The sequence below is a fragment of the Trachypithecus francoisi genome, unplaced genomic scaffold, assembly GCF_009764315.1.
Source record: "Trachypithecus francoisi isolate TF-2019V2 unplaced genomic scaffold, Tfra_2.0 Lachesis_group13, whole genome shotgun sequence".
In the NCBI taxonomy this organism is placed as follows: Eukaryota; Metazoa; Chordata; class Mammalia; order Primates; family Cercopithecidae; genus Trachypithecus; species Trachypithecus francoisi.
In genome coordinates, this window is record NW_022681458.1 from 10,348,311 (window position 1) to 10,374,377 (window position 26,067).

Sequence of the window (26,067 nt, forward strand, 5' to 3'; positions counted from 1 at the left end):
AGATCAGCTACAGTTAAGCCCCGCCTCTGGGGTCTATGTGGAGACCTGTATGGGAGGCCAGAATATGCCACCTTAGAATGTGCCTCTCTGGCATAAATATTATTTTGAGAAATAGGAGACATAGGAGAAGCTCTAAAAACACAGTAAAAGTTACTCCTTTGTTAGGGAACTTTACATTTACAAAGGAAATCTCCATTCATAAGGATGTCTGTCTGTCCCAGGAAGAGAAGGATGATTCTAAATCACAAAGGACTCTTATCAATGGAGAAGACACCTCAGATCTGCACAGCAAACTTTACTCTTGTTTACCATGCGCTTCCTGGTCATCCCCATAACTGGCTTTCCCATACTCTTCTTTCTTTGTCTTTAGCTGGAGATGGTATTTAAGTTTGAAGTCTCAGCCACCTCTTGGAGAGTTATTCATCTCTTTGAGTATCTCTCATATATACACACATATATACATACACACACATACAGATAACTAGGGTCCCAAACAGTCATTTCTGAGGTTGGAGCACTTCCTGAAAGGATGCAGTATATGCTTGGAACCAGCTACCCGTATATGGTACTCTGTTTCCCATAACCAGAGTTGGATGTATATACGTATATATGTGTATATATATAGAGAGAGATATGTGTATATACATATATCTCTCTCTATATATATGCTAATAAACTTCTGTTTTTCTCTTGTTAATCTGTCTTTTGTTACAGGGGCCCCAGAGGATCTGGGTAGGGGAAACTTAGAAGGGTAGCAGAAAAATTATTTTTTCCTCCTTTACACATGCAAATACACCAGGGTGCCCTGGCAGAATCATTTTCCAACATAACCAAGAATTGTCAGAGGTTTTAGTTCTCAACTGAGGAATGCTTCCATCTCCTAAGCCAATTACGATTCCATGAATTGAAAGTTGGAGATGCTATGGAGCCACCACAGGCTTCCTGATGCCACTGGGTAAAAGGTGAAAATGATGCTATCTAATATTCAGTATGGTAATCAGTGACAAAATTATACATAAAAAGCAGTAGCTTTCTGTAATAGGCAATAATCAGTAATAAAATTCAATGGGAAAAGATTACTTTCACAGTAACAATAAAAAGTATGAAACTGAATAATTGGGAAGATATAATATGATCCTTTATAGAAAGACTTTATGGTATCAATTATAAGTTTCATTCCAAATTATTCAATAAGAGAACTTGATAAGAAAAGTTCATTATTAAATTTTTTTTATTAATGATCCATTTATTTACAATTTAAAAAACTTTTAGGTTCAAGGATACATGTGAAGGTTTGTTATATAGGGAAACTCTTGTCAAAGGGGTTTGTTGTACAGATTACTTTATCACCAATAGGTATTTTTTCCGCTCCTCTCCCTCTTCTCATCTTCCACCCTCAAGTAGACCCCAGTGTCTGTTGTTCCCTTCATTGTGTTCATGAGTTCTCATCATTTAGCTCCCACTTATAAGTGAGAACACGTGGTATTTGATTTTCTGTTCCAGCATTAGTTTGCTAAGGATAATAACTTCCAGCTCTATCCATGTTCCTGTGACATGATCTCATTCTTTCTTATGGCTGCATACTATTCCATGGTGTATACATACCATATTTTCTTTATCCAGTCTGATATTGATGGGCACTTAGGTTGATTCCATATCTTTGCTATTGTGAATAGTGCTGCAATGAACATTTACATGCATGTGTTTTTATGGTAGAATGATTTATATTCCTTTGGGTGTGTACCCAGTAATGGGATTGCGGGGTGGAATGGCATTTCTGCTTTTAGTACTTTGAGGAATTGCCACACTGCTTTCCATAATGGTTGAACTAATTTACACTCCCACCAACATTGTGTAAATGTTCCCTTTTCTCCACAACCTTACTAGCTGTTATTGACTTTTTAGCAAGAACCATTTTGACTGGTGTGAGATGGTGTCTCATTGTGGATTTAATTTGCATTTCCCTAATGATCAGTGATATTGAGCTTTTGAAATATGCTTGTTGGCCGCATGTATGTCTTCTTTTGGAAAGTGTCTTTTCGTCTGGGCATGGTGGCTCACGCCCATAATCCCAGCACTTTGGGAGGCTGAGGCGGGTGGATCACCTCAGTTCAGGAGTTCGAGACCAGCCTGACCAATGTGGAGAAAACCCGTCTCTACTAAAATATAAAATTAATCGGGTTTGCATGCCTGTAATCCCAGCCACTCGGGAGGCTGAGGCAGGAGAATCGCTTGAACCTGGGAGGCACAGGTTGCGGTGAGCCAAGATCATACCAGTGCACTCTGGCCTGGGCGACAAGAGTGAAACTCCATCTTAAAAAAAAAAAAAAAAGTGTCTTTTCATGTCCTTTGTCCATTTTTTAATGGGGTTGTTTCTTTTTCTCTTGTAAATTTGTTTAAGTTCCCTATAGAAGCTGGATATTAGATCTTTGTCAGATGCATAGTTTACAAATATTTTCTCCCATTTTGTAGGTTGTCTGTTTACTCTGTTGATTGTTTCTCTTGCTGTGCAGAATCTCTTAAGTTTAATTAGATCTCATTTGTCAAATTTTGCTTTTGTTGCGGTTGCTTTTGTCTTTGTCATGAAATCTTTGCCTGTTCCTATGTCCAGGATGGTATTGCCTAGGTTGTCTTCCAGGGTTTTCATAGTTTTCAATTTTACATTTAAGTCTTTAATTGATCTTGAGTTGATTTTTGTATATGGTGTAAGGAAGGGGGTCTAGCTTCAGTCTTCTACATATGGCTAACCAGTTATCCCAGCACCATTTATAGAATAGGCAGTCTTTTTCCCATTGCTTGTTTTTGCCAACTTTGTCAAAGATCAGATGGTCATAGGCATGCAGTCTTATTCTGTGTTCTTCGTTCTGTTCCATTGGTCTATGTGCCTTTTTTCTTGGTACCAGTACCATGCTCTTTTGGTTACTGAAGCCCTGTACTATAGTTTGAAGTTGGGTAACGTGATGCCTTCAGCTTTGTTCTTTTTGCTTAGGATTGCCTTGGCTATTTGGGCTCTTTTTTTGTTCTGTGTGAATTTTAAAATAGTTTTTTTCTAGTTCTGTGAAGAATGTCATTGGTGGTTTGATAGGAATAACACTGAACCTGTAAACTGCTTTGGGCAGTATGGTCATTTTAATGATATTGATTCTTTCTACCCATGAATGTGGGATGTTTTTCCATTTGTTTGTGTCGTCTCTGATTTCTTTGAGCAGTGTTTTGTAATTCTTATTGTAGAGATCTTTCACCTCCCTGGTTAGCTGTATTCCTAGGTATTCTTTTTGTGGCAATTGTGAATGGGATTGCCTTCCTGATTTGGCTCTTGGCTTGGCTATTGTTGGTGTATAGGAATGCTAGTAATTTTTGTATACTGACTTTGTATTCTGAAACTTCTCTGAAGTTGTTTATCAGTGGAAGGAGCATTTGGGCTGAGACTACGGGCTTTCCTAGATATGGAATCAATGTTGTCCGCAAACAGGAATAGTTTGACTTCCTCTTTGCCTATTTAGATGCCCTTTACTTTTTTCTGCTTCTTGACTGCTCTGACTAGGACTTCCAATCCTTTGTTGAATAGGAGTGGTGAGAGAGGGAATCCTTGTCTTGTGCTTGTTTTCAAGGGGAATGCTTCTATCTTTTGCACATTTAGTATAATGTTGGCTGTGGATTTGTCGTAAATGGCTCTTATTATTTTGGGATATGTTCCTTCAATACCTAGCTTATTGAGAATTTTTAGCATGAAGGAGTTTTGAATTTTATTGAAAGCTGATAAAGACAGTTTTAAAATGTCAATGAAAAATTTTGGAGAATTGTGATGTGGAGTTTCCACAGGAGCAGTCAGAGATTAGTGGGACCATGTGCACACCGTGTAGCTAGCTGCCAGAGGATCTGAAGGGAGGAAGTAAGAATGGGCTAAATGAACATTATAATGTTCTTGCTTGTTTCCTGAATTGCAAAAATGTTTCTGAAATTCTTCTCAAAGTTGTCCTGTACTTGAATTCCCAGTGTAATGAATTTATCTTCCTGAAAAAGCAAAGAAAAAAACATTAATAGCAACAATTATTCAATGAGCCGAGACACCCAGTGTTGCAGATAATCCAGGGCCTTGTTTTAGGTTATCCCAATTGTTAAGTGAGAATTAATCTAGTTAAGAGTTGCTTATGTTCCCTGACAATTTAATTATTTATCTTTATCTGGAAGACAGAGAAGTCAAAATAGTACTACACTGAAATCTAATTCCTGATCAAAAGCTTATGGTTTAAATTTTAAAAATTCTACTTGTGTGATTTTTACGCACAGCATTTTTTTAAGCAACCTTATGCTAATACAGAAATGTTTAAGACCATTTAATAATGTCTTCCTTTTCCCTTCACTCTCACCCCTTGACATAATCCTTGTTAATTTCTGAAATGGTGCCAGGAAATTCAGATGTAAAGAAATTTAGTGTTTTGACATTTGAGACCTTTGATTTGGTATATTCCTCTAGAGAAGAGAAACACTTTAAATGCCTTTAAAGTGCACTTCTATTTCTAGTAGAAACAAATGAGTCTGCAGCCTCTTGTTCTCTATGGGTGAAAATAAACCATCTAGAAGTGAGTCAACTCTGAGGTTATAGGACCATGTTTGCAATGGCACCTTCCAGTTCGTTGTTATTTTCCCCATATGCACCACAGGGTTTTTAGGATACTTCCACGATTTGTACTTGTATGGGCTTGTCATATGATATGGGTGATTGTAACATTTACCTGATATGAAAAGATGAAGGGAAAGTGACTTTAAAGTGATATAATTGAAAAAGAAAAGGAAGCAGGGAGAGCCACTCACCCTGTAAAATTCCTTGAAGTTATGAAAGATGAGACGCATGTCCTGCACAAACCCTTCTACTCGGGAGTACGCCTGCTCATTCAGGTTTCTCTTGACTTTGTTTAACCACATGGGCTTCTGTGGGCCCTGAGACCCCTCTCTGTTCTGTTGAGAAAAAGACCAAAGTGAGGCTATCAGCCCGGTGCCATAGACTCCCACTATTATGGAATAAAGGTTTGTGGGGCCCCCCAATCCATAAGTCAAAATCCTAAACCCCCTGTGAAGGTACTAGGAGGTGGGGCTTTTGGGAGAGGTCATGAGGTAAGAAGGGTGGAGCCCTCACAAATAGGATTAGGGCTCTTATAAAAGAGACTCCGGAGAGTTCTCTCCTCTTTCTGCCACTTAAGAACACAGGGAGCAACCCTGTGTTGTCTCTGCAACCTAGAAGATAGCCCCTCTCCAGAACCCGACCCTGCTGACACTTTGATCTTGGACATGCAGCTTCCAGGACTGTGAGAAAAACATTTCTGCTGACTGAATCTATGATAAATTTTTATAGTAGCCTAAACTAAAAACTCATCAACAAGGCAAATAGAATGGCACCTTGTACCATGGGATTCAGATTACAGATTTGACAAATGCCAGTATAAGCATTTTTTTTGGCTGTTACTTACATAATATGGTTCTGAGGCAAAAAAGGGGCTTTTTGGATCACAGTAGACCTTCAAGAGGAGGAATTCACATTTCTGCAAAAGATGGAGGACATTTCAAGTTAAATGCAGTTTAGAGAGAAAGAGCTCATATGCGTGCCCAAAGAGAACACACAACTCTCAAACCTGTGGACTCTTTGAAGGAAACATGGCATGGGGAGTTTCTTTGGACCAGGAATTTTCTTTGAAATATGAATTGTAGTGTTAGGTCATGGAGAAAAGCACACCATGGGCCAGGAGTTTGCTTTTGGGCTCCATTCCTTGAGCTCTTTGTAAGACTGTACTTCTCCTGCCCAGGTGAACAGAAAGGAGGAGGCTTCAGGTTCACATTTTTACTCACCAACTGCTCCTCGGGCAGCATCTGCCTCATCAGGACTTCAGATTCCTGATGACACGGTTGGCTTTCTGGGCATCTTTCCTGAATAGTCTTTATCCTGCAGAAGATGCAACTCCACGGGTTCCTGAGAGATGGGGCATAAAGTGAACAATGGCAGGTTCTGTGAATCAGCCGCCATTCTTACAGTTGTTCAAGTCCTGTGCTCAAGAATGCCTGGTGGTTTCCACCTTGTATCTAACTTCTCTCTTGGAGGCCTCTGCACTAAAGCCCCATTAGGACTCAATAGCCAAAGGCATGCCCTTCCACCAATAGCAATAGCAGGGGTGATCATCTATTGGGTGAAGTGCCCTGTGAGTGACGGAGTCTCATTCACCTCAAAACTTAGGGTTCCCATCTGAGCCACTGGGAACTTGATAATGAGCACTGTTTGCCATGGTTATTGGAAATGAGTACCTTAAGCACAAAGTGTTGGGCCTCTGTGAGTCAATCAGATCATAGAAAAATCAGAAAACAAGCTCTTGTTTCTCAACTTTGCTGAGTAAGCACAGAACACAGGCTATAGGCATCCTCTCCCTCGGCCCTGCCATATCTTATACCTAGAATCTGTGCTGCAGAAACTTCTTGAAAAGGAAATCTCTGGACACGGTGTCAGACATCTTCCATTTGCTCCTAGATTTATTCTCCAGCCTTCTCTACTAGGCTGTCTGTGCTAGGAGGCTGTTGATAATTAGGCAAGCACAATGACCCATCCTAGTGGTGCCAACATCTCCTTGGCCATGTAGTGCTTGCTCAAGGAACCTGTTACAAAGTGTTCCTCTGAGAGCACTTTGCATCTCTGGTGCAGAGATGGGGGCTATACATGGGCTCAACCAAAACGCTGATTTTTCTTCTGCCTCTGCAGATTGCCCAACTGGTCAAAAGCAGAGGTTTATGCTGATCCCCTGAGATGACACTCTGGGAGCAGGTGGGTCACATTAGCCTTCTCCATTATGGAAGGGCAATGCTCTGCCCTCACAGAGTCAGACACATTCCTGGTAGAGATCATCCTCTCAGCCTTAACAATTCTGTCCACACACCACTCACAGAGCACTCCATGGTATCCTGCATATCATCACCTCTGTCCAAAGGCACATTTTTAGCAAAGGAAGTGAGCCAGGGACTCACACTTGCAGAATTCACAGGTCTCAACATGTGACCTGTGACCCAGAGTCAGTTGGCTTGATAGACTGCTGCAGCACTGGCTTTACCAGCTGTGTGATGGTCCCACAGTAGGTGGCATATGCTTTAAAGCAGCAGGCAGTGTATGTTGGCATCACCCCCATCAGAGAGCATGGGTCTCGGAGCCACGTAGGGGAGGCAGAGGTTGACACCTCTTACTACTGCACTCAATAACCACTTGAAGAGTTTTTGCTTCCCATTAATCTGCTGCTGCCAGCACTGTTCAACAGCTCTGGATAATACTTGTGGATCCTGATACTAAGGAGCCTGCTCCTTATGCATCAAGAAACACATAACCAGGTACAGAAACTGCAGAGTACTCATGAGTGGCAGGAGGAGCTGTACCACAAGAAAAAAGGGCTCAGGGAAGGGGACATGTCTTACTCACTTGTTAGCTTCCACGGGCGGGATGTGGCAGTGCTCATGAAAGGATCTTGGACAAGTGTCGCAGCAGAACAACTGTCCCCATTTGTTGCACACTCCACATATGTTTGAGTTTTCTGGCTAGAAGGGGAGATGATGTAGACATCACTGGGATCAGTGGGACCCTAGAATTTGTGACCTTTTTATGTATCAAGGGCATACTTGTCAATTTCTCTCCACAAAATATTAAGGATCGTTGAGTGGAGATCTCAGAAGACATTTTGGCCTGCAGCAAAGTTCAGTAGATAGTGGCTGTGTGTCAGGCCAGAAAAGTTTTCTTTATGAAAGCAGAGATTCTGACATGATGACTAGTGACAAAAATAGGATGCATTAGAGATGATTTGAGCAATTTATTAAACAGCTGGCAACACCTGGCCCAGAAATAGAGTCTTTTCTAGCTGTCTACATTGTATCCCTTAAACTGACTTGTCAAAGGGTGATTTACTGAGAATTTAATATGATGGAATAAACTTCCGAGATATCACTTCAACCCACACTCTTGCCATAGCAAGAATGAGTTGAAGAAAGGGCTTAGGGAGGGGTTCCTGGATGTCAGTTCTCTGCCTGGAGGGCTCTGGGCCTGCAGCAGTACCTCTGGGATGGAAAAACCACGGGCAAGATGATCAGGTGGGCACCAGGGAGTACAGGGCTTTTTGCTTTTTGCTCTGGGAACCTGGAGGAAGAGCCCCCATGACTTAGTCAACTTCGCAAGTAAGGTGTTGTAATTTCTCTTCATCTACAAAGTCACTATACAAAGAAGAGACTAAAGTCACATATATGAAAAAAATTCTAGGCTGCAAGAGGTATCTTGCCCATGTATTCTCCTTCAATGGCAGAACCTGAGTGGCCTATTAGGAGCCACTTCTTGGGCACATCTACACGCGGGGTGGTGGGGAGGTACCTGAGCTTCCCCTGGAGTGGGGCCTTGTAACTGTTTCTCCTCTTTGTTGTAATAGATGAGATTTATCGATGCTGACCACTATTTTTAGGCTGCTGGGTCAAGGTTTCTGATCCATCATCCTATCAAGTACACTGCAAGTGGGCCCCAAGAAAGAATAAGTACCACAGGCAAATCCTATGTTTGAAGTTCCATTGTCTAGGAAGCCTGCAAACTTGGTGTATGTCTCTTTAATCTTTTCAGTAAGAATGTTTTTCTTTTGTTTAGAAGTGGTTCTTAATTGGCTCTACAGTAGAATCCCCTGGGAGGATTGAAAAACATCTCTGGAGCCCCATTACCAGAGATTTTGATTCAGCTAGTCTGGGTTGGGGTATAGGCATCAGTACGTCTTAAATGTTGTCCAGATGGTTCTAATGTGTAGTCAATAGTTGAGAACTCTGGCCTCTAATGCAGTGGTCTCTGGACCAGCAGCAGCAGCGCCTGGAACGCGTTAGAAATGTACAACGTGGGGCGCTGCCTCTCACTCACTGAATCAGAAGCCTAGGGGTAGGTCCCAGCCAGCTGTGGTCTACCAAGTCCTTCAGGTGGTTCTGATGGAGCCTACACAATTGTGGCAATTGTGACTGAAGTGCATTGCACTACAGTGACTCACAACTTTGCTTGTGCTAGAAAAACACAAAACACTAGAGGAGCTTTGGAAACACCAATTCTCAGGCGGCACCTCAGACCAGTAACATCGGAATCTTTGTGGGTGGTGGGGGGATCCCCAGGTGATTGCAATGTGCAGTCAAGGTTGAAAACCCACATTACAAAGTGGTGTCTCCTGAGTAAGGGCTGGGAGGTCATAACTAGAGTCATTAATAGCCTACAAGTTTGCCTAGGAAAGTTTTTGAAAAGGGGTGAGGACTTCCTTGCTGGAAGAGTTGCCTTTTCCTCTTCACAGAGGGCTTGGCTGTGGGCTGTAAGAAATGGCCTTATGGGTCTCCCTTAGTCATCAAACAAGTTATGCAGACCCCAGAGATGAGAGCTGTTTGACTACTGAAGGTTCTCATCTCCAGCAGAGAAGCGGAAACAGTATGGATCGATCTAGATCTTGCTAGGGAAGTGCATTGGCTAAGAAAACAGAGGACATGGCAACCTCTTTGCTATCCCCTCTCAGTTAGCGTCCTGTACCAGTCCAGCTGCATGGCATTTTTGTTTTGAGACAGGGTCTCACTCTGTCACCTAGGCTGGAGTGCAGTGGTGTGATCACAGCTCACAGCAGCCTCAACCTCCTGGACTCAAGTGATCCTCCCACCTCAGCCCCTGGAGTAGCGGGGACTACAGGTGTGTACCACCATGCCTGGCTAATTTTTGGTATTGTTTTGTGGAGGTGGGGTTTTGCCATGTTACCCAAGCTGGTTTCAAACTCCTAGGTTCAAGTGATCCTTTTGCCTCAGCCTCCTAAAGTGCTAGGATTACAGGCATGAGTCACTGTGCCCAGCTTACATGGCATTCTTATAGTGAAACGTGCTCCTTGCAGTTTTGCAGAAGGCTGACCCTGCCTAAAATGCTCATCTCATTACAATGAAAGGAATCAAAATGTGACTTTGTTTAGACAGGGAAGTCACCCATGATTTTGTTACTGAAATACCAGGGGTTCAGTCTAGGTCCTGCTGCTTGCCACACAGAAAGCCAATCACTGAGACAATGAGTATTGCCAAGGAAGAAGGCTTTAATTGGGTGCTGCAGCCAAGGAGATGAGAGATCAGTCTGAAATCTGTCTCCCTGACTCACTAAAGTTAGGGGTTTATATAGCAGAAATGTATCTACATGCAGGGAAGCAGGAATTATGGAGTGGTAAGGATGAGGAGTCGGTTAACAGGAAGCAGATAGTTGGTTAGGCAGCCATAAGGGGTGAGGAGTCTGGCATCTCATTGTCCAAATACAGTCATCTGGTGAGTTTCAGTCCCTTGATATTACATGGGAGGTCTGATGGTTGGTTTCCTGAGAAAGAACTCAGATAAAACAAATGTAACTCTCTCAAGTTTCAAGACTTGAGAGGGTCAATTTCTATGTTTATTCAAAATAAACTGTAAAAATCAGATTTACGGGACAATTGGGTTCATTTTAGTGCCCCTTTTCTGTTTATCAATTCCTCAATCATGGGGAACCTGGTCATCAATCTTTCTGGCTGCTTTATGCTAATGAGGAGTGTTGTGGGTAGCTCCATACCATGGGTGACCCACATAGCCACCCAAAAATCAAAAGTTAACTGAATACTATAGGTTTCTTCTGAAATACTCTTTTTCTCTCCAGTCTCCCACTTCCACTAAAGACAAATCACAGCAGGACCAACCTACCTGCCAAATAAGCTACAGTCCCATATACTTGGCTTATTTACCCACACAAAGTGCAACAAGAACCATTGTCCATATAGGCTATCTTAAACTGGCTTTGCTGGAACCTCTCACAAGGCCATTTCAGTCAAAGCCATGGGAAAATGACCAGTTCTTCCAACTGTGTCTCATTATAAAAGAAAACATATTCTTTTTTTTTTTTTTTTGAGATAGAGTCTTGCTCTGTCACCTAGGCTGGAGTGCAGTGGCGCAATCTCGGCTCACTGCAAACTCTACCTCCCAGGTTCAAGTGATCCTTTTGCCTCAGCCTCCCGAGTAGCTGGGACTACAGGCATGCACCACCATTCCTGGCTAATTTTTGTATTTTTAGTAGAGACGGGGTTTCACCATGTTGGCAGGCTGGTCTCAAACCCCTGACCTCAAGTGATCTACCTGCCTTGGCCTCCCAAAGTGCTAAAATTACAAGCGTGAGCCAATGCACCCAGCAGAAAACAGATTCTTATTAAACATATGCAAACACATTGCCATGAATTAATAATATTCACAATTAGCTTATGAGTTCTGGAGAAATTAGGCAGAGAGAGAAATATGCCTCAAATTTAGTTTTCAAGAGTAATGCTCTTCTCAATTGTTAAAGGCAGCTATGTTTCAAACAAAAAAAATCCATAAGCAATTATTTCTGGCCTCCATTTGTTCAGTGTATGCAACTAACTCCTGCTCTGCTTCATATTAGGTTAGTAAACTTTATGAACATATCAGTTTTTCAATTAGTTTCTTGGACGTTTTCTCTCTCTAATCTAATAGAACAACCTCCAAAGTCATCAGAAACCTTCATTAAAGAGTCCTTTTCATGAACTCCCCCAAAGAAGCAAGCCATGGACTGTAGCTGATTATAAGTTACTTTTTGAGAAGAATCAGTGTAAAATAATAATTGTAGATGTCAAAAGTCTTAAGCCATAGTTGAAGACACAGTTGATGAGGAAATTTGATTATTTCTGTGACATATAACAATTCAACATAATAAGCATAATTATTACTGACGACATATATTAAAACATGGAAGAATTTTAGGAATCTCATACAATCCTGGAACATATATTAGCAACACATCTATATAAACATAACCCCAAAGAAGTTAAACACCACCTCAGATGTGACAATGCTTTCTGCATAATCCTTATGTAACAAATAAGCCAATAAGCCTAATACATCTCTCTTAAACTTCAGGGAAACTAATAAGCAAAAAAGTTAGTTTGAGGTCAAAAAGGCTGAATTTAGAACTTGAAATTTTTACTCTTGGAAAGTCTGTCAAATATCGAAGTTTTAAGACATTTGATATTACAAAATAGGATCCACAGGTCACTGTAAAGTAGTCATTGCTTTAGCCAAGAAGATGAAACAAAATCTTTACCCTTTTATAGAGAGTAGACTCAGTTTCCCAAACAATGAAACCTAATAAAGACAGCATGAGGCCAACTAAATGTCTCTCTTTCCTTCTTTTTTCACCCTTTAGTTATTCAAAAGGTAAATAAAAATCTTTCATTATCTCTCACATGAAAATTTTGTTCAAAAGAGAAAACCAAATTTCACCTTTGCATGGTGTATTGTTAATATTAAAAGTCATGTTTAAAACCTTATAAACAATTTTAATTTTAGTCAGTTTGATCGTAACGTAAGATCTCCAGAAACATTTTACAATTTTCTATTAAAGATCAGATTAATGCTCCAAGAAAATGCTATTATTCTGACACACGGTCCTAGACACTGGCCTCATATCAGTGTGCTTTTGATATTAACATTTAATTTATAGAAAAACCTCAAATCTCACATGTCCACATCTTCCATGACAGTCCCTTGGCCTAGACGGATTGAATAGTTTTAATTTCTGGCCCAGTGTCTCATGAAAGCAGTTCATTTTGACTGTCATTTTCTCCTAGGTCTGAAGATGAGGCTTTAACTAGGGTAATGTTTAAGATACAGCAGAAGTAGGTGCCTTTTTTAGACCCAGAAGTCAAAGCGCTGTAACTTAACAGCACGAGGATTAGTTAAGAGGACATTTATGCTGCAGAAAGTCCTATCATTCTCTGTGACATGTCACAAACACTGTGATTCAGTGTCCAGTAGTTATTACTGTCTATAGCACTTCAAACCATTGTATTAAAGTATTTAGGTTACTCCTTGCATGTGTCTAATTGCTAGCATTCTGGTGACAGAACTGTGACCAAAAGCATAAAAAATGGGATAGGTCCTATTTTAAACTTATCAAAATAAGACAATTAACTTTTCTCTCCATCATTAAAAAATGGTAAATGTAAATAGCAGTTTTGGAAATTTAGCATGAGGATAAATAATATCCTTTTATTTAGATACTATGCAACAAAACAGGGACAAAGTGAGATTAAGCACATACACTGTAATTTCTTTTTAGCTATTTTAAAAGAGCTTCAGGGCTGGACACGGTGGCTCACACCTGTAATCCCAGCACTTTGGGAGGCTGAGGCAGGTGGACCACAATGAGGTTAGTTGTTCGATATCAGCCCGGCCAACATGATTAAACCTCGTCTCTACTAAAAATACAAAACTTAGCTGGATGTGGTGGTGGGTGCCTGTAATTCCAGCTACTTGGGAGAGTGAGGCAGGAGAATTGCTTGAACTCAGGAGGCAGAGGTTGCAGTAAGCCAAGATCGCACCACTGCACTCCAGCCTGAGTGAAAGAGCGAGACTCCATCTCAAAAAAAAAAAAAAAAAGTAAAAATAAAAGAGCACTAGCATACATTTCCATGATTGGTAATATAGTACTGACAACTAATTAGGTAACTTTCTTATCAGTTACAGTACTGACAACTGATTAGGTAACATTCACCACTAGACTCTTCAAACCAGTGAAACACTTGTGGATATTTTGTTTTCGAGTACACACATGAAAGACTCAACAGTGATAGAAGGCTTGGGATCAAAACTCACTAGTCTCACATCTTTTTTTTTTATTACTACTTAATCCAAGTGAAGGTCACTTAATTTTAATAATGGTAAAGGTAACTAAAGTAATTTGAGAGAAATCCCAATTAGTATAATTTCCTTAAGGATAGGCCAATATTTTGTGAACGTTAAAACTTTGTATCTGTATCACAGTTTTTCCTCATTAAAGGAAAAGATCTGAAACCAACTCAAATTATTGATTGAATTAAATTACCTTGGAAATAAACACCATGTAAACATTTCTGTTCTCACCTACTTTTAAAATAACAAAATAAAAAATGTGCTATTACTTTTCAGAACTTATATGTCTTTTATTTATTTATTTTTTCCTAGGAACCTTAAAGCTCTTACAGCCCTCTAGATTATTAGAAGTAAGCAAAACCATCAAATTTTAAATGGTTGTTGTCCTCTACTAATTTTTGGAGGCTTGACAAAGGTAGATTAGGAAGTTTGGATAAATAGAGAAAATAACAAATTGTTGGAAATGCATAGGAAACAAAATGACTATTCATAGAACCAAATAAAAACCTTCCATTAGAAACTAAAAAACATAAATTTATATATGTATATATAAGTAAAATCCAAAGGAGAACAAACAGAAAATACATGAAAATTAGGAGCAAAAACAAATAAATAGGAAACCAACCTCCAATTTTTCTTCTACTCAGTTTACCTTGGAGGCTATAGTATTACTCAGAGCCTAAAAACATATGATGAATATTTTGTTCCTGATACACAATTAAATGTCCTTAGCTCCACCACATGCACTATATGTTTTGTACAATTGAGAAACTCACTTTAGGTATGTAACTAGTAAGTACTTTAGTGCTAGTACCATCTATGCAGAATAGCTGGTAGAATGTGAAGCAATGCAAGCATGTATGTGAAATTTGGCTCCACACTACATCTGGCTTCATGCTTAATTATATTGAAAAAAGAACTGCCAAACTGCGAATGTATTTCTTTTTTAAAAATTTTATTTACTTTTCTTTTTTTTTTTAATATACTTTAAGTTCTAGGGTACATGTGCACAACGTGCACGTTTGTTACATAGGTATACGTGTGCCATGTTGGTTTGCTGCACTCATCAACTCGTCATTCATGTTAGGTATTTCTCCTAATGCTATCCCTCCCCCAGTCTCCCACCCCTCTACAGACCCTGGTGTGTGATGTTCCCTCCCCTGTGTCCATGTGTTCTCACAGTCCATGTGTTCAACTCCCACCTATGAGTAAGAAGATGCGGTGTTTGGTTTTCTGTCCTTGTGATAGTTTGTTTAGAATGATGGCTTTCAGCTTCATCTGTGTCCCTGCAAAGGACATGAACTCATCCTTTTTTTATGGCTACATAGTATTCCACGTTGTATATGTGCCACATTTTCTTAATCCAGTCTATCATTGATGGACATTTGGGTTGGTTCCAAGTCTTTGCTATCGGGAATAGTGCTGCAATAAACGTATGTGTGCATGTGTCTTTATAGTAGCATGATTTATATTCCTTTGGGTATATACCCAGTAATGGGATTGCTGGGTCAAATGGTATTTCTAGTTCTAGATCCTTGAGGAATTGCCACACTGTCTTCCACAATGGTTGAACTAATTTACACTCCTGCCAACAGTGTAAAAGGGTTCCTATTTCTCCCCATTCTCTCCAACATCTGTTGTTTCCTGACTTTTTAATGATCGCCATTCTAACTGGTGTGAGATGGTATCTCATTGTGGTTTTCATTTGCATTTTTTGATGACCAGTGGTGATGAGCATTTTTCCATGTTTGTTGCCTGCATAAATGTCTTCTTTTGAGAAGTGTCTGTTCATATCCTTTGCCCACTTTTTGATGGGGTTGTTTTTTTCTTGTAAATTTGCTTAAGTTCTATGTGGATTCTTGATATTAGCCCTTTGTCAGATGGGTAGATTGCAAAGATTTTCTTCATTATGTAGGTTGCATGTTCACTCTGATGACAGTTTCTTTTACTGTGCAGAAGCTCTTTAGTTTAATTAGATCCCATTTGTCTATTTCGGCTTTTGTTGCAATTGCTTTTGGTGTTTTAGTCATGAAGTCTTTGCCCACACCTACGCACTGAATGGTATTTCCTAGGTTTTCTTCTAGGGTTTTTATGGTGTTAGATCTAACATTTAAGTCTCTAATCCATCTTGAATTAATTTTTGTATAAGGAGTAAGGAAGGGATCCAGTTTCAGCTTTCTACATATGGTAAACCAGTTTTCCCAGCACCATTTATTAAATAGGGAATCCTTTCCCCATTTCTTGTTTTTGTCAGGTTTGTCAAAGACCAGATAGTTGTAGATGTGTGATGTTATTTCCGAGTCCTCTGTTCTGTTCCATTGGTCTTGATGTCTGTTTTGGTACCAGTACCATGCTGTTTTGGTTACTGTAGTCTTGTAGTATAGTTTGAAGTCAGGTAGCGTGATGCCTCTAGCTTTGTTCTTTTTGCTTAGGATTGTCATTGCTATGTGGGCTCTTTTCTGGTTCCATATGAACTTTAAAGTAGTTTTTTACAATTCTGTGAAGAAAGTCATTGGTAGCTTGATGGGGATAGCACTGACTCTCTAAATTACCTTGGGCAGTATGGGCATTTTCATGATATTGATTATTCCTATCCATGAGCATGGAATGTTCTTCCTTTTGTTTGTTTCCTCTTTTATTTTGTTGAGCAGTGGTTTGCAGTTCTCCTTGAAGAGGTCCTTCACACCCCTTGCAAGTTGGATTCCTAGGTATTTTATTCTTTTTGTAGTAATTGTGAATGGGAGTTCACTCATGATTTGGCTCTCTGTTTGTCTGTTACTGGTGTATAGGAATGCTTATGATTTTTGCACATTGATTTTATATCCTGAGACTTTGCTGAAGTTGCTTATCAACTTAAGGAGATTTTGGGCTGAGACAATGGGCTTTTCTAAATATACAATCATGTCATCTCCAAACAGAGACAATTTGACTTCCTCTTTTCCTAAATTAATGCCCTTCATTTCTTTCCCTTGCATGATTGCCCTGGCCAGAACTTCCAACACTATGTTGAAGAGGAGTGGTGACAGAGGGCATCCTTGTCTTGTGCCAGTTTTCAAAGGGAATGCTTCCAGTTTTTGCCCATTCAGCATGATATTGCCTGTGGGTTTGTCATAAACAGCTCTTATTATTTTTGAGATATATTCCATCAATACCTAGTTTATTGAGGGTTTTTGGCATGAAAGGCTGTTGAATATTGTCAAAGGCCTTTTCTTCATCTATTGAGATAATCATGTGGTTTTGGTCTTTGGTTCTGTTTATGTGATGGATTATGTTTATTGATTTGTGTATGTTAAACCAGTCTTGAATCCCAGGGATGAAGGTGACTTGAGCTTGGTGGATAAGCTTTTTGATGTGTTGCTGGATTCGGTTTGCCAGTATTTTACTGAAGATTTTCATGTCGATGTTCATCAGGGATATTGGCCTAAAATTCTCTTTTTTTTGGTTGTGTCTCTACCAGGCTTTGGTATAAGAATGATGGTAGCCTCATAAAATGAGTTAAGGAGGATTCCCTCTTTTTCTATTGATTGAAATGGTTTCAGAAAGAATGGTACCAGGTCCTCTTTGTACCTCTGGTAGAATTCACCTGTGAATCCATCTGGTTCTGGATTTTTTTTGGTTGGCAGGCTATTAATTATTGCCTCAATTTCAGAACCTGTTATTGGTGTATTCAGAGATTCAACTTTTTCCTGGTTTGGTCTTGGGAGGGTGTATGTGTACAGGAATTTATCCATTTCTTCTAGATTTTCTAGTTTATTTGCATAGAGGTATTTTTAGTATTCTCTGATGGTAGTTTGTATTTCTGTGGGGTTGGTGGTGATCTCCCCTTTATCATTTTTTATTGCATCTGTTTGATTCTTCTCTCTTTTCTTCTTTACTAGTCTTGCTAGTGGTCTATCTAATTTGTTGATCTTTTCAAAAAACAAGCTCCAGGATTCATTGCTTTTTTGATTTTTGTGTGTGTGTGTGTGTGTGTGTGTGTGTGTCTCTATCTCCTTCAGTTCTGCTCTGATCTTAGTTATTTCTTGCTTTCTGCTAGCTTTTGAATTTCTTTGCTTGTGCTTCTCTAGTTCTTTTAATTGTGATGTTAGGGTGTTGATTTTAGATCTTTCCTCCTTTCTCTTGTGGGCATTTAGGTCTACAAATTTCCCTCTACACACTGCTTTAAATGTGTCCCAGAGATTCTGGTACGTTGTATCTTTGTTCTCATTGGTTTCAAAGAATATCTTTATTTCTGCCTTCATTTCATTATTTACCCAGTAGTCATTCAAGAGCAGGTGGTTCAGTTTTCATGTAGTTGTGCAGTTTTGAGTAGTTTATTAATACTGAGTTCTAATTTAATTGCACTGTGGTCTGAGAGACAGTTTGTTGCGATTTCTGTTCTTTTACATTTGCTGAGGAGTGTTTTACTACAAATTATGTGGTCATTTTTAGAATAAGTGTGATGTGGTGCTGAGAAGAATGCATATTCTGTTGATTTGGGGTGTAGAGTTCTGTAGATGTCTATTAGGTCCACTTGGTGCAGAGCTGAGTTCAATTCCTGGGTATCCTTATTAACCTTCTGTCTTGTTGATTTGTCTCATATTGACAGTGTGGTGTTAAAGTCTCCCATTATGATTGTGTGGGAGTCTCAGTCTCTTTGTATGTCTCTAAGGACTTGCTTTATGAATCTGGGTCCTCCTATTGTGTGCATATATTTAGGATAGCTAGCTCTTCTTGTTGAATTGATCCCTTTACCATTATGTAGTGGCCTTCTTTGTCTCTTTGGTCTTTGTTGGTTTAAAGCCTATTTTATCAGAGACTAAGATTGCAACCCCTGCTTTTTTTTTTTTTTTTTTTTTGCTTTCCACTTGCTTGGTAGATCTTCCTCCATCCCTTTATTTTGAGCCTGTGTGTGTCTTCGCATGTGAGATGGGTCTCCTGAATACAGCACACTGATGGGTCTTGACTCTTTATTCAATTTGCCAGTCTGTGTCTTTTAATTGGGACGTTTAGCCAATTCACATTTAAGGTTAATATTGTTATGTTTGAATTTGATGCTATCATTATGATGTTAGCTGGTTATTTTGCCTGTTAATTGATGCAGTTTCTTCATAGCCTTGATGGACTTTACCATTGGCATGTTTTTGCAGTAGCTGGTACCAGTTGTTCCTTTCCATGTTTAGTGCTTCCTTCAGGAGCTCCTGTAAGGCAGGCCTGGTGGTGACAAAATCTCTAAGCATTTGCTTGTCTGTAAAGGATTTTATTTCTCCTTCCCTTTGAAGCTTAGTTTGGCTGGATATGAGATTCTGGGTTGAAAATTCTTTTCTTTAAGAATGTTGAATATTGGCCCCCACTGTCTTCTGGCTTGTAGGGTTTCTGCTGTGAGATCTGCTGTTTGTCTCATGGGCTTCCCTTTGTGGGTAACCCAACCTTTCTCTCTGGCTGCCCTTAACATTTTTTTCCTTCATTTGAACCTTGGTCAATCTGACAATTACGTGTCTTGTGGTTGCTCTTCTCGATGAGTATTTTTGTGGTGTTCTCTGTATTTCCTCAATTCGAATGTTGGCCTTTCTTGCTAGGTTAGGGAAGTTTTCCTGGATAATATCCCGAAGAGTGTTTTCTGACTTGATTCCATTCTCCCCATCACTTTCAGTTACACTAATCAAATGTAGGTTTGGTCTTTTCACATAGTCCCATATTTCTTGGAGGCTTTGTTTGTTTCTTTTCATTATTTTTTCTTTAACCTTGTCTTCTTGCTTTATTTCATTAATTTGATCTTCAATCACTGATATCCTTTCTTCCACTTAATTGAATCAGCTATTGAAGGTTGTGCATGCATCATGAAGTTCTCATGCCATGGTTTACAGCTCCATCAGGTCATTTAATGTCTTCTCTACACTGTTTATTCAATTTATTCTAGTTAGCCATTCATCTCACCTTTTTTCAAAATTTTTAGCTTCCTTGCATTGGGTTAGAACATGCTCCTTTAGCTTGGAGAAGTTTGTTATTACTGACCTTCTGAAGCCTACTTCTGTCAACTCATCAAACTCATTCTCCTTCCAGTTTTGTTTCCTTGCTGGCAAGGATCTGCAATCCTTTGGAGGAGAAGAGGTGCTCTATTTTTTGGAATTTTCAGCTTTTCTGCTCTGGTTTCTCCCCATCTTTGTGGTTTTATCCACCTTTGGTCTTTGATGTTGGTGACCTACAGACATCAAAACCCCCCTACAGGGGTTTTGGTGTGGATGCCCTTTTTGTGTTGGTGCTGTTTTTTTTTCTGTTTGTTAGTTTTCCTTCTAATAATCAGACCCCTCAGCTGCAGGTCTGTTGGAGTTTGCTGGAGATCCACGCTAGATGCTGTTTGCCTGGGTATCACCAGCAGAGGCTGCAGAACAGCAAATATTGCTGCCTGATCCTTCCTCTGGAAGATTCATCCCAGAGGGGCACTCGCCTGTTTGAGGTATCTGTGAGCCCCTAATGGGAGGTGTTTCCCAGTCAGGCTACATGGGGGTCAGGGACCCGCTTGAGGATGCTCCATTCTCAGAGCTTGAATGTCTTGCTGAGGGAACCACTGCTCTCTTCAGGGTTGTCAGACAGGGATGTTTAAGTCTGCAGAAGCTGTCTGTTGCCTTTTGTTCTACTATGCCCTGCCCCCAGAGGTGGAATCTATAGAGGCAGTAGGCCTTGCTGAGCTGCGGTGGGCTCCACCCAGTCTGTGCTTCCATGCCCTTGTTTACATTGTAAGCTGCTCAAGCCTCAGCAATGGTGGACGCCCCTCCCCCCTCCAATCTGCAGCATCGCAGGTTGATCTCAGACTGCTGCACAAGCACTGAGCTAGGCTCTGTGGGCATGGGTCCTGCCAGGTCAGGCATGGGAGTGTATCTCCTTGTCTGCCAGTTGCTAAGACTTTGGGAAAAACACTGTATTTGGTCAGGAGTGTGCCATTTCTCCAGTATACCGTTAACCAGACCGATAGTCTGTCACGGCTTCCCTTGGCTAGGAAAGGGAAATCCCCCAACCCCTTGTGCTTCCCAGGTGAGGTGATGCCCCACCCTGCTTCAGCTCACCCTCTGTGGTCTGCACCCAGTGTCCAACCAGTCCCAATAAGATGAACCAGGTACCTCAGTTGGAAATGCAGGAATTACCCATCTTCTGCTTCAATCTTGCTGGGAGCTTCAGACCAGAGTTGTCCCTATTTGGCCATCTTGGAGTGCCAATGTATTTCTTCACAACACTTCTTAATTTACTAATTCACCTTCATCAAGACTAAGAGCTTTAACTATGAGCAATGTTAATTAGTCAAGTTTCTCCAATTTTCTATCAGGTTTTAAATAATATTTTATTACGTAAACTTTTTCAACTTACTGTTTTTTTCTGTATGATCATGAAGACAGACACACAGAGAAATGGAAAAAAACTACCTGTGGCTTACAGAGACCATCTATGATGTGCTTGAACTTTCTGTTTTGTCCTAAATTTTCTTTTTCTTTCTTGTAAAAAAGTAACAAGTCATTTTACTTTAGGACAAAAATTTACCATTCAAGATCCTTTCTCATACAAAATTATTATCTTTTCTTTGTAACCTTCCTTACCCAAATTACATCTTGATATCCATAACTCTCTTTACATCTCTCTCCTCTACTCACTGGTTCCTTTTTACCTTGTTTCATAAATAATCTTTTCAAGCCCATAATTTGAAGTAACCTTCAGATAACCTCTGAATTAGACAAAATTAATCCTTTTCTCAATAAAAACACATCTTCTTTGGCACATTTCATATACAGAATTACATATTAACTAGAATTCTTGTCCTTAGTAATGTTAAATTTTAGTGAAAACCTAGGAAGCAAGAAATCCTGAGTTGCCTTTCAGATACTAGCATTTTATAGATGAGAAACATTCCACAATTTTTAGAAACATGTTTCCCCATATCATAACCTTTACTTAATTGGAAATTACCAGACATCCAATGAGCATCCAAAATGACTTTAAGATTTTAAATTACACAAAAACTTTATCTATAGCCCTTACCCATTTATATTTATTTATTTTTAGTAGTTTCTGAGATTATGCATCATTTCCTTGTTAACCATTTTATAACCTGTGTATATCAAATGTTCACCTAAGTAAGAACTTTAAATTAACTACATGGGTATTTTCACCAATAACTCAGAAGAGTCAACTGTTTTCATTAAATCAACAACATTAAATCAGTCTTGCTTATTAAAAGAAAGATCATTTTGTTTTGGCTGGGTTTATACTTTTTTTTTTTGAGATGGAATCTCACTCTTGTTGCCCAGGCTGAAGTGTAATGGTGTAATCTTTGCTAACTGCAACCTCTGCCCCCCAGGTTCAAGTGATTCTCCTGCCCCAGCCTCCTGAGTTGCTGGCATTATAGGCACCTGCCACCACCATGCCCAGCTAATTTTCTTTTTTGGTATTTTTAGTAGAGACAGGGTTTCACCATGTTGGTTAGGCTGGTCTCAAAATCCTGACCTCAGGTGATCCACACGCCTCGGCCTGTCAAAGTGCTGGGATTACAGGCATGAGTGACCACACCCGCTGGTTTACAGTTTTATAACCTTCTGTGCCAAACTCTGTCACCTCAAAATATCTAGCAGAGACAAACAAAAAACCCAGACAGAAATACATGCTGACAATTCTGAAGACATTTGTATTTTTATTTTACCAATAATTATTTTTTGAGGTGGAGTCTCATTCTTGTCACTCAGGCTACATTGCCATGGCATGATCTCAGCTCACTGCAACCTCCACCTCCCAGATTCAAGAGATTCTCCTGACTCAGCCTCCCGAGTAGCTCGGATTACAGGCACCCGCCACCATGTGTAGCTGATTTTTAAATTTTTAATAGAGACAAGCTTTCTCCATGTTGGCCAGGCTGGTCTCAAACTTCTGACCTCAGGTGATCCACCTGTCTTGGCCTCCCAAAGTGCTGGGATAACAGGTGTGAGCAACCACATCTGGCCTATCTTACCAATAATTGTAAAGCCAGATTGTTTATTAAAGATTTTCTTAAGTTATATGAACTTGAAAAATACTTTGAACTTAATTAATGAATACTCTTTTGTTTTTATTTATTTATTTATTTATTTACTTATTTATTTATTTTTTTAATAGAGATTGGGTTTTACCATGTTGCCTAGGCTGGTCTCCAATGTCTAAACTCAAGTGATCCACCTGCCTTGGCCTTCCAAAGTGCTGGGATTATAGGCATGAGTCACCATGCCTGGCCAGCACTTTTTTTCAATAAGCCAATTTGCTGGCATAACATATAACATAACAAAGGTACATATACATAAACACATCTAAACATGTATACACACAAAGATCTAGTTGCTTTTACTTCAGAATTATAGCCGTGAGATAGCAATACAAACTCACCAGTCTACAAACATGTTCACATGGCTAAACTTTGCCCTGATAGGTTATCCAGTGAAAGCTGTGAACCAAAATTTTGGGTGAAGCAGTTTTCATGGCAGTTTGATTTTTAAAGTCCAAATCTCCCCAGACTCCAAAGAACACTGGGGCCAGCATTTTGGGAGGCTGAGGTAGGTGGATCATTTGAAGTTGGGAGTTTGAGACCAGCTTGGGCAACATGATGAAACTCTGTCTCTGCTAAAAATACAAAAATTAGCTGGGCATGGTGGCAGGTGCCTGTAATCCCAGCTACTTGGGAGGCTGAGGCAGGAGACTCCCTTGAACCCAGGAGGTGGAGGTTGCAGTGAGCCGAAACAGCACCACTGCTCTCCAACCTGGGCAACAGGGTGAGACTGTCTCAAAAAAATAAAGTAAAAAAAATTTTTTTTTACAAAAGTAGAACATTGGGGCTGGGTGCCAGTGGCTCATGCCTGTAATCCCAGCACTTTGGGAGGCTGACGTGGGCAGATCATGAGGTCAAGAGATCAAGACCATCCTGGCTAACATGGTGAAACTCCATCTCTACTAAAAAAAAAAAAATACAAAACATTAACCGGGAGTGGTGGCAGGTGCCTGTAGTACCAGCTACTCAGGAGGCTGAGGCAGAAGAATGGCATGAACCCAGGAGGCGGAGCTTGCAGTGAGCCGAGATGGTGCTTCCGTACTCCAGCCTGGGTGACAGAGCGAGACTCCGCCTCAAAAAAAAAAAATACAAAAGTTAGCTGGGCGTGGTGATGTGCGCCTGTAGTCCCAGCTACTTGGGAGGCTGAGGAAGGAGAATAGCTCGATCCTGTGAGGCAGAGGTTTCAGTTAGCCAAGATCATACCACTGCACTCCAGCCTGGGTGACAGTGTGAGATTCTGTTTAAAAAAAAAAAAAGAACACTGGGGCCAAAGAGCACTAAAGGAGAACATCACCTACTAAGCAGGACCAACTCTGCTTAGAATAGCAGCTTAAAAGCCTGGTTACATGGAACTCCATCCCACTTTCTCATTTAAGAATAAACTCCAGATTCCAAAGAATATTGGGGAAAACAGTATTATGAAAGAGTATCAGTTTATCAAAATCTAATTTACCATGACTATATTGACACACACACAATCACCAAAACACAATGATCCATCTGCTGCCACAACAAACAAGCCACAAGACTGTCCCAACTAAAGTAGTCAGGGTGTTTTCCTCTCTGCATCGGTTGGTCTTTTTCAACCTGAAAACAGAAATTCCTTTGGAATTTCCCAAATCAAGAGGAGCCAATCCCACTCTCTGGTACCTGCAATGAACACTCAGTTACTGGAACACACACACAATTACAAACAAGCCATCAAGAAAGTCCATATCAAAACAGTCAGGATGTTTCCCTTTATCAGTCATTTGGGATTTTTCAACCTGCAAATGGAAATTCCTTTAAAATGTTCCCCAGTAGAGAAGAGCAGATATTGCTGTCTGGGCCCACAAAGGACACTCATCTATCCAGATGTAGATGTAGAATTTCAAAGGCTATTCTTCCTAGGCAATCAGGAATGTGGTTTGGGCACATAGCAGCAGGGCCAGAGAGAATCCAAAACTCACCTCCAGTCAAAACTGGGTGGGCAGCTGCTTAGGAGGGCCTCTGAGACTCATGGCCCATGGCAGCCAAGCCACAAACAACATGTTTACTGTCAGGAAACCAAAATCTGTTGTTGAAACTCCCTGATCCAGGTCCAGCTGCTCACTGCACAGAAAGCCAATCACTGAGACAACAAGTACTGCCAAGGAAGAAGGCTTTAATCAGGTGTTGCAGCTGAGGAGATGGGAGATCAGTCTCATATCCATCTCTGTAACTGACTAAAATTAGGGGTTTATAGGGAAGAAATATAACTACATGCAGCAAAGCAGGAATTAGGGGTAAAGAAGAGGAATATGTCAACAAGAAGCAGGTAGTCAGTTAGGCAGCCATTGGGGGTGAGTTATCTGGGTTGCATTGTCCAGATGTGGTGACCTGGTGTATTTCAGCTCCGTGATACAGTCTGAGAGTCCTGATGGTTGGTTTCCTGAGAAAGGGCCTCAGATAAGACAAATGGAACTTTCTGAGGTTTCAAAACGGGGGGGTCAAGTTTCACGTTTATTCAAAAGAAACTATAAACATCAGTTCTATGGGACAATTGGGTAAGTTTCAAGTATGGCTGACCCCCTTTTCTCTGCATCCACATGGCAAGCCGAGAAAGGATAGCGAAAACCTACAGGCCACTTTTGACATTTTAATTTAAAAGTAAACAGGCTTCCAAATGAACCTACCTTGGGAAGGTCTTGTGATTCATGGTGAAATCCTGTTCCTGAATCTCATGATGAGATCCTCAAGTTGTTGACACACTGATTAATGCATACCCCACTGACCCTGAAAAGGGTGCTGACTTATTTCTGAATCATAAAATTTTACTGATTGTCTTGCATGAAGACATTTGAGCCTGTATGTTGCAATCTGTATCCAATGATTGTAACCTCTCTATTGTATCCTTCAATGAGAAAGGACAATTCTGGTGTGAGGGGTCCCTCTTCCTTCTCCTGACTCTACCTATAAAATCATTCCAACTTGTAACAGACTCTGGAACACTCTCAACTTTGTTGGTGTGTTTTCTTGGATTGATCCTCACATTTGGCTTCCAATAAACCATTTTCAAATGATTTCTTTCTCAACAGGCTTAATTTTGGTCAACATTCTGGTGTAGTTGGCAGAATTTTGGAGTGACCTCCCTGGACCACGTAGAGTGGCTTCCGACTTTGTGCAGGTACTGGTAATGAACACATAACACATTGTGTTCCTGAACTTGGATGCCCTGGCTGGGTGTTGCAGACGAGTTCCTCCCAAAATAAATGAACTTCTCATCATGGTGGAAGTTCTGGTTTTTTGAAGCTGGTTTTCTCCTTGACTAACAGGAGTTTTTGTTGAATCCT

The 26,067-nt window shown here is 40.3% G+C and overlaps 1 protein-coding gene across 8 annotated transcripts in view; it reads right to left on the reverse strand.

The window, feature by feature from the left end:
- Nucleotides 1-2,806: 2,806 nt before the first annotated feature.
- The window catches only part of SP100 (SP100 nuclear antigen), a 191,686-nt gene continuing 168,425 nt past the window's right edge, over nt 2,807-26,067 (reverse strand). For all 8 annotated transcript variants that reach the window (XM_033229902.1, XM_033229899.1, XM_033229901.1 and 5 more), the window contains 5 exons: nt 7,448-7,563; nt 5,845-5,965; nt 5,469-5,540; nt 4,816-4,959; nt 2,807-4,014 (listed from right to left, as the gene is read on the reverse strand). In XM_033229902.1, coding sequence (XP_033085793.1) covers nt 3,904-4,014; nt 4,816-4,959; nt 5,469-5,540; nt 5,845-5,965; nt 7,448-7,563 — 564 coding nt within the window. In that variant the 3' untranslated portion in view covers nt 2,807-3,903. The remainder of the gene's footprint in view (nt 4,015-4,815; nt 4,960-5,468; nt 5,541-5,844; nt 5,966-7,447; nt 7,564-26,067) is intronic.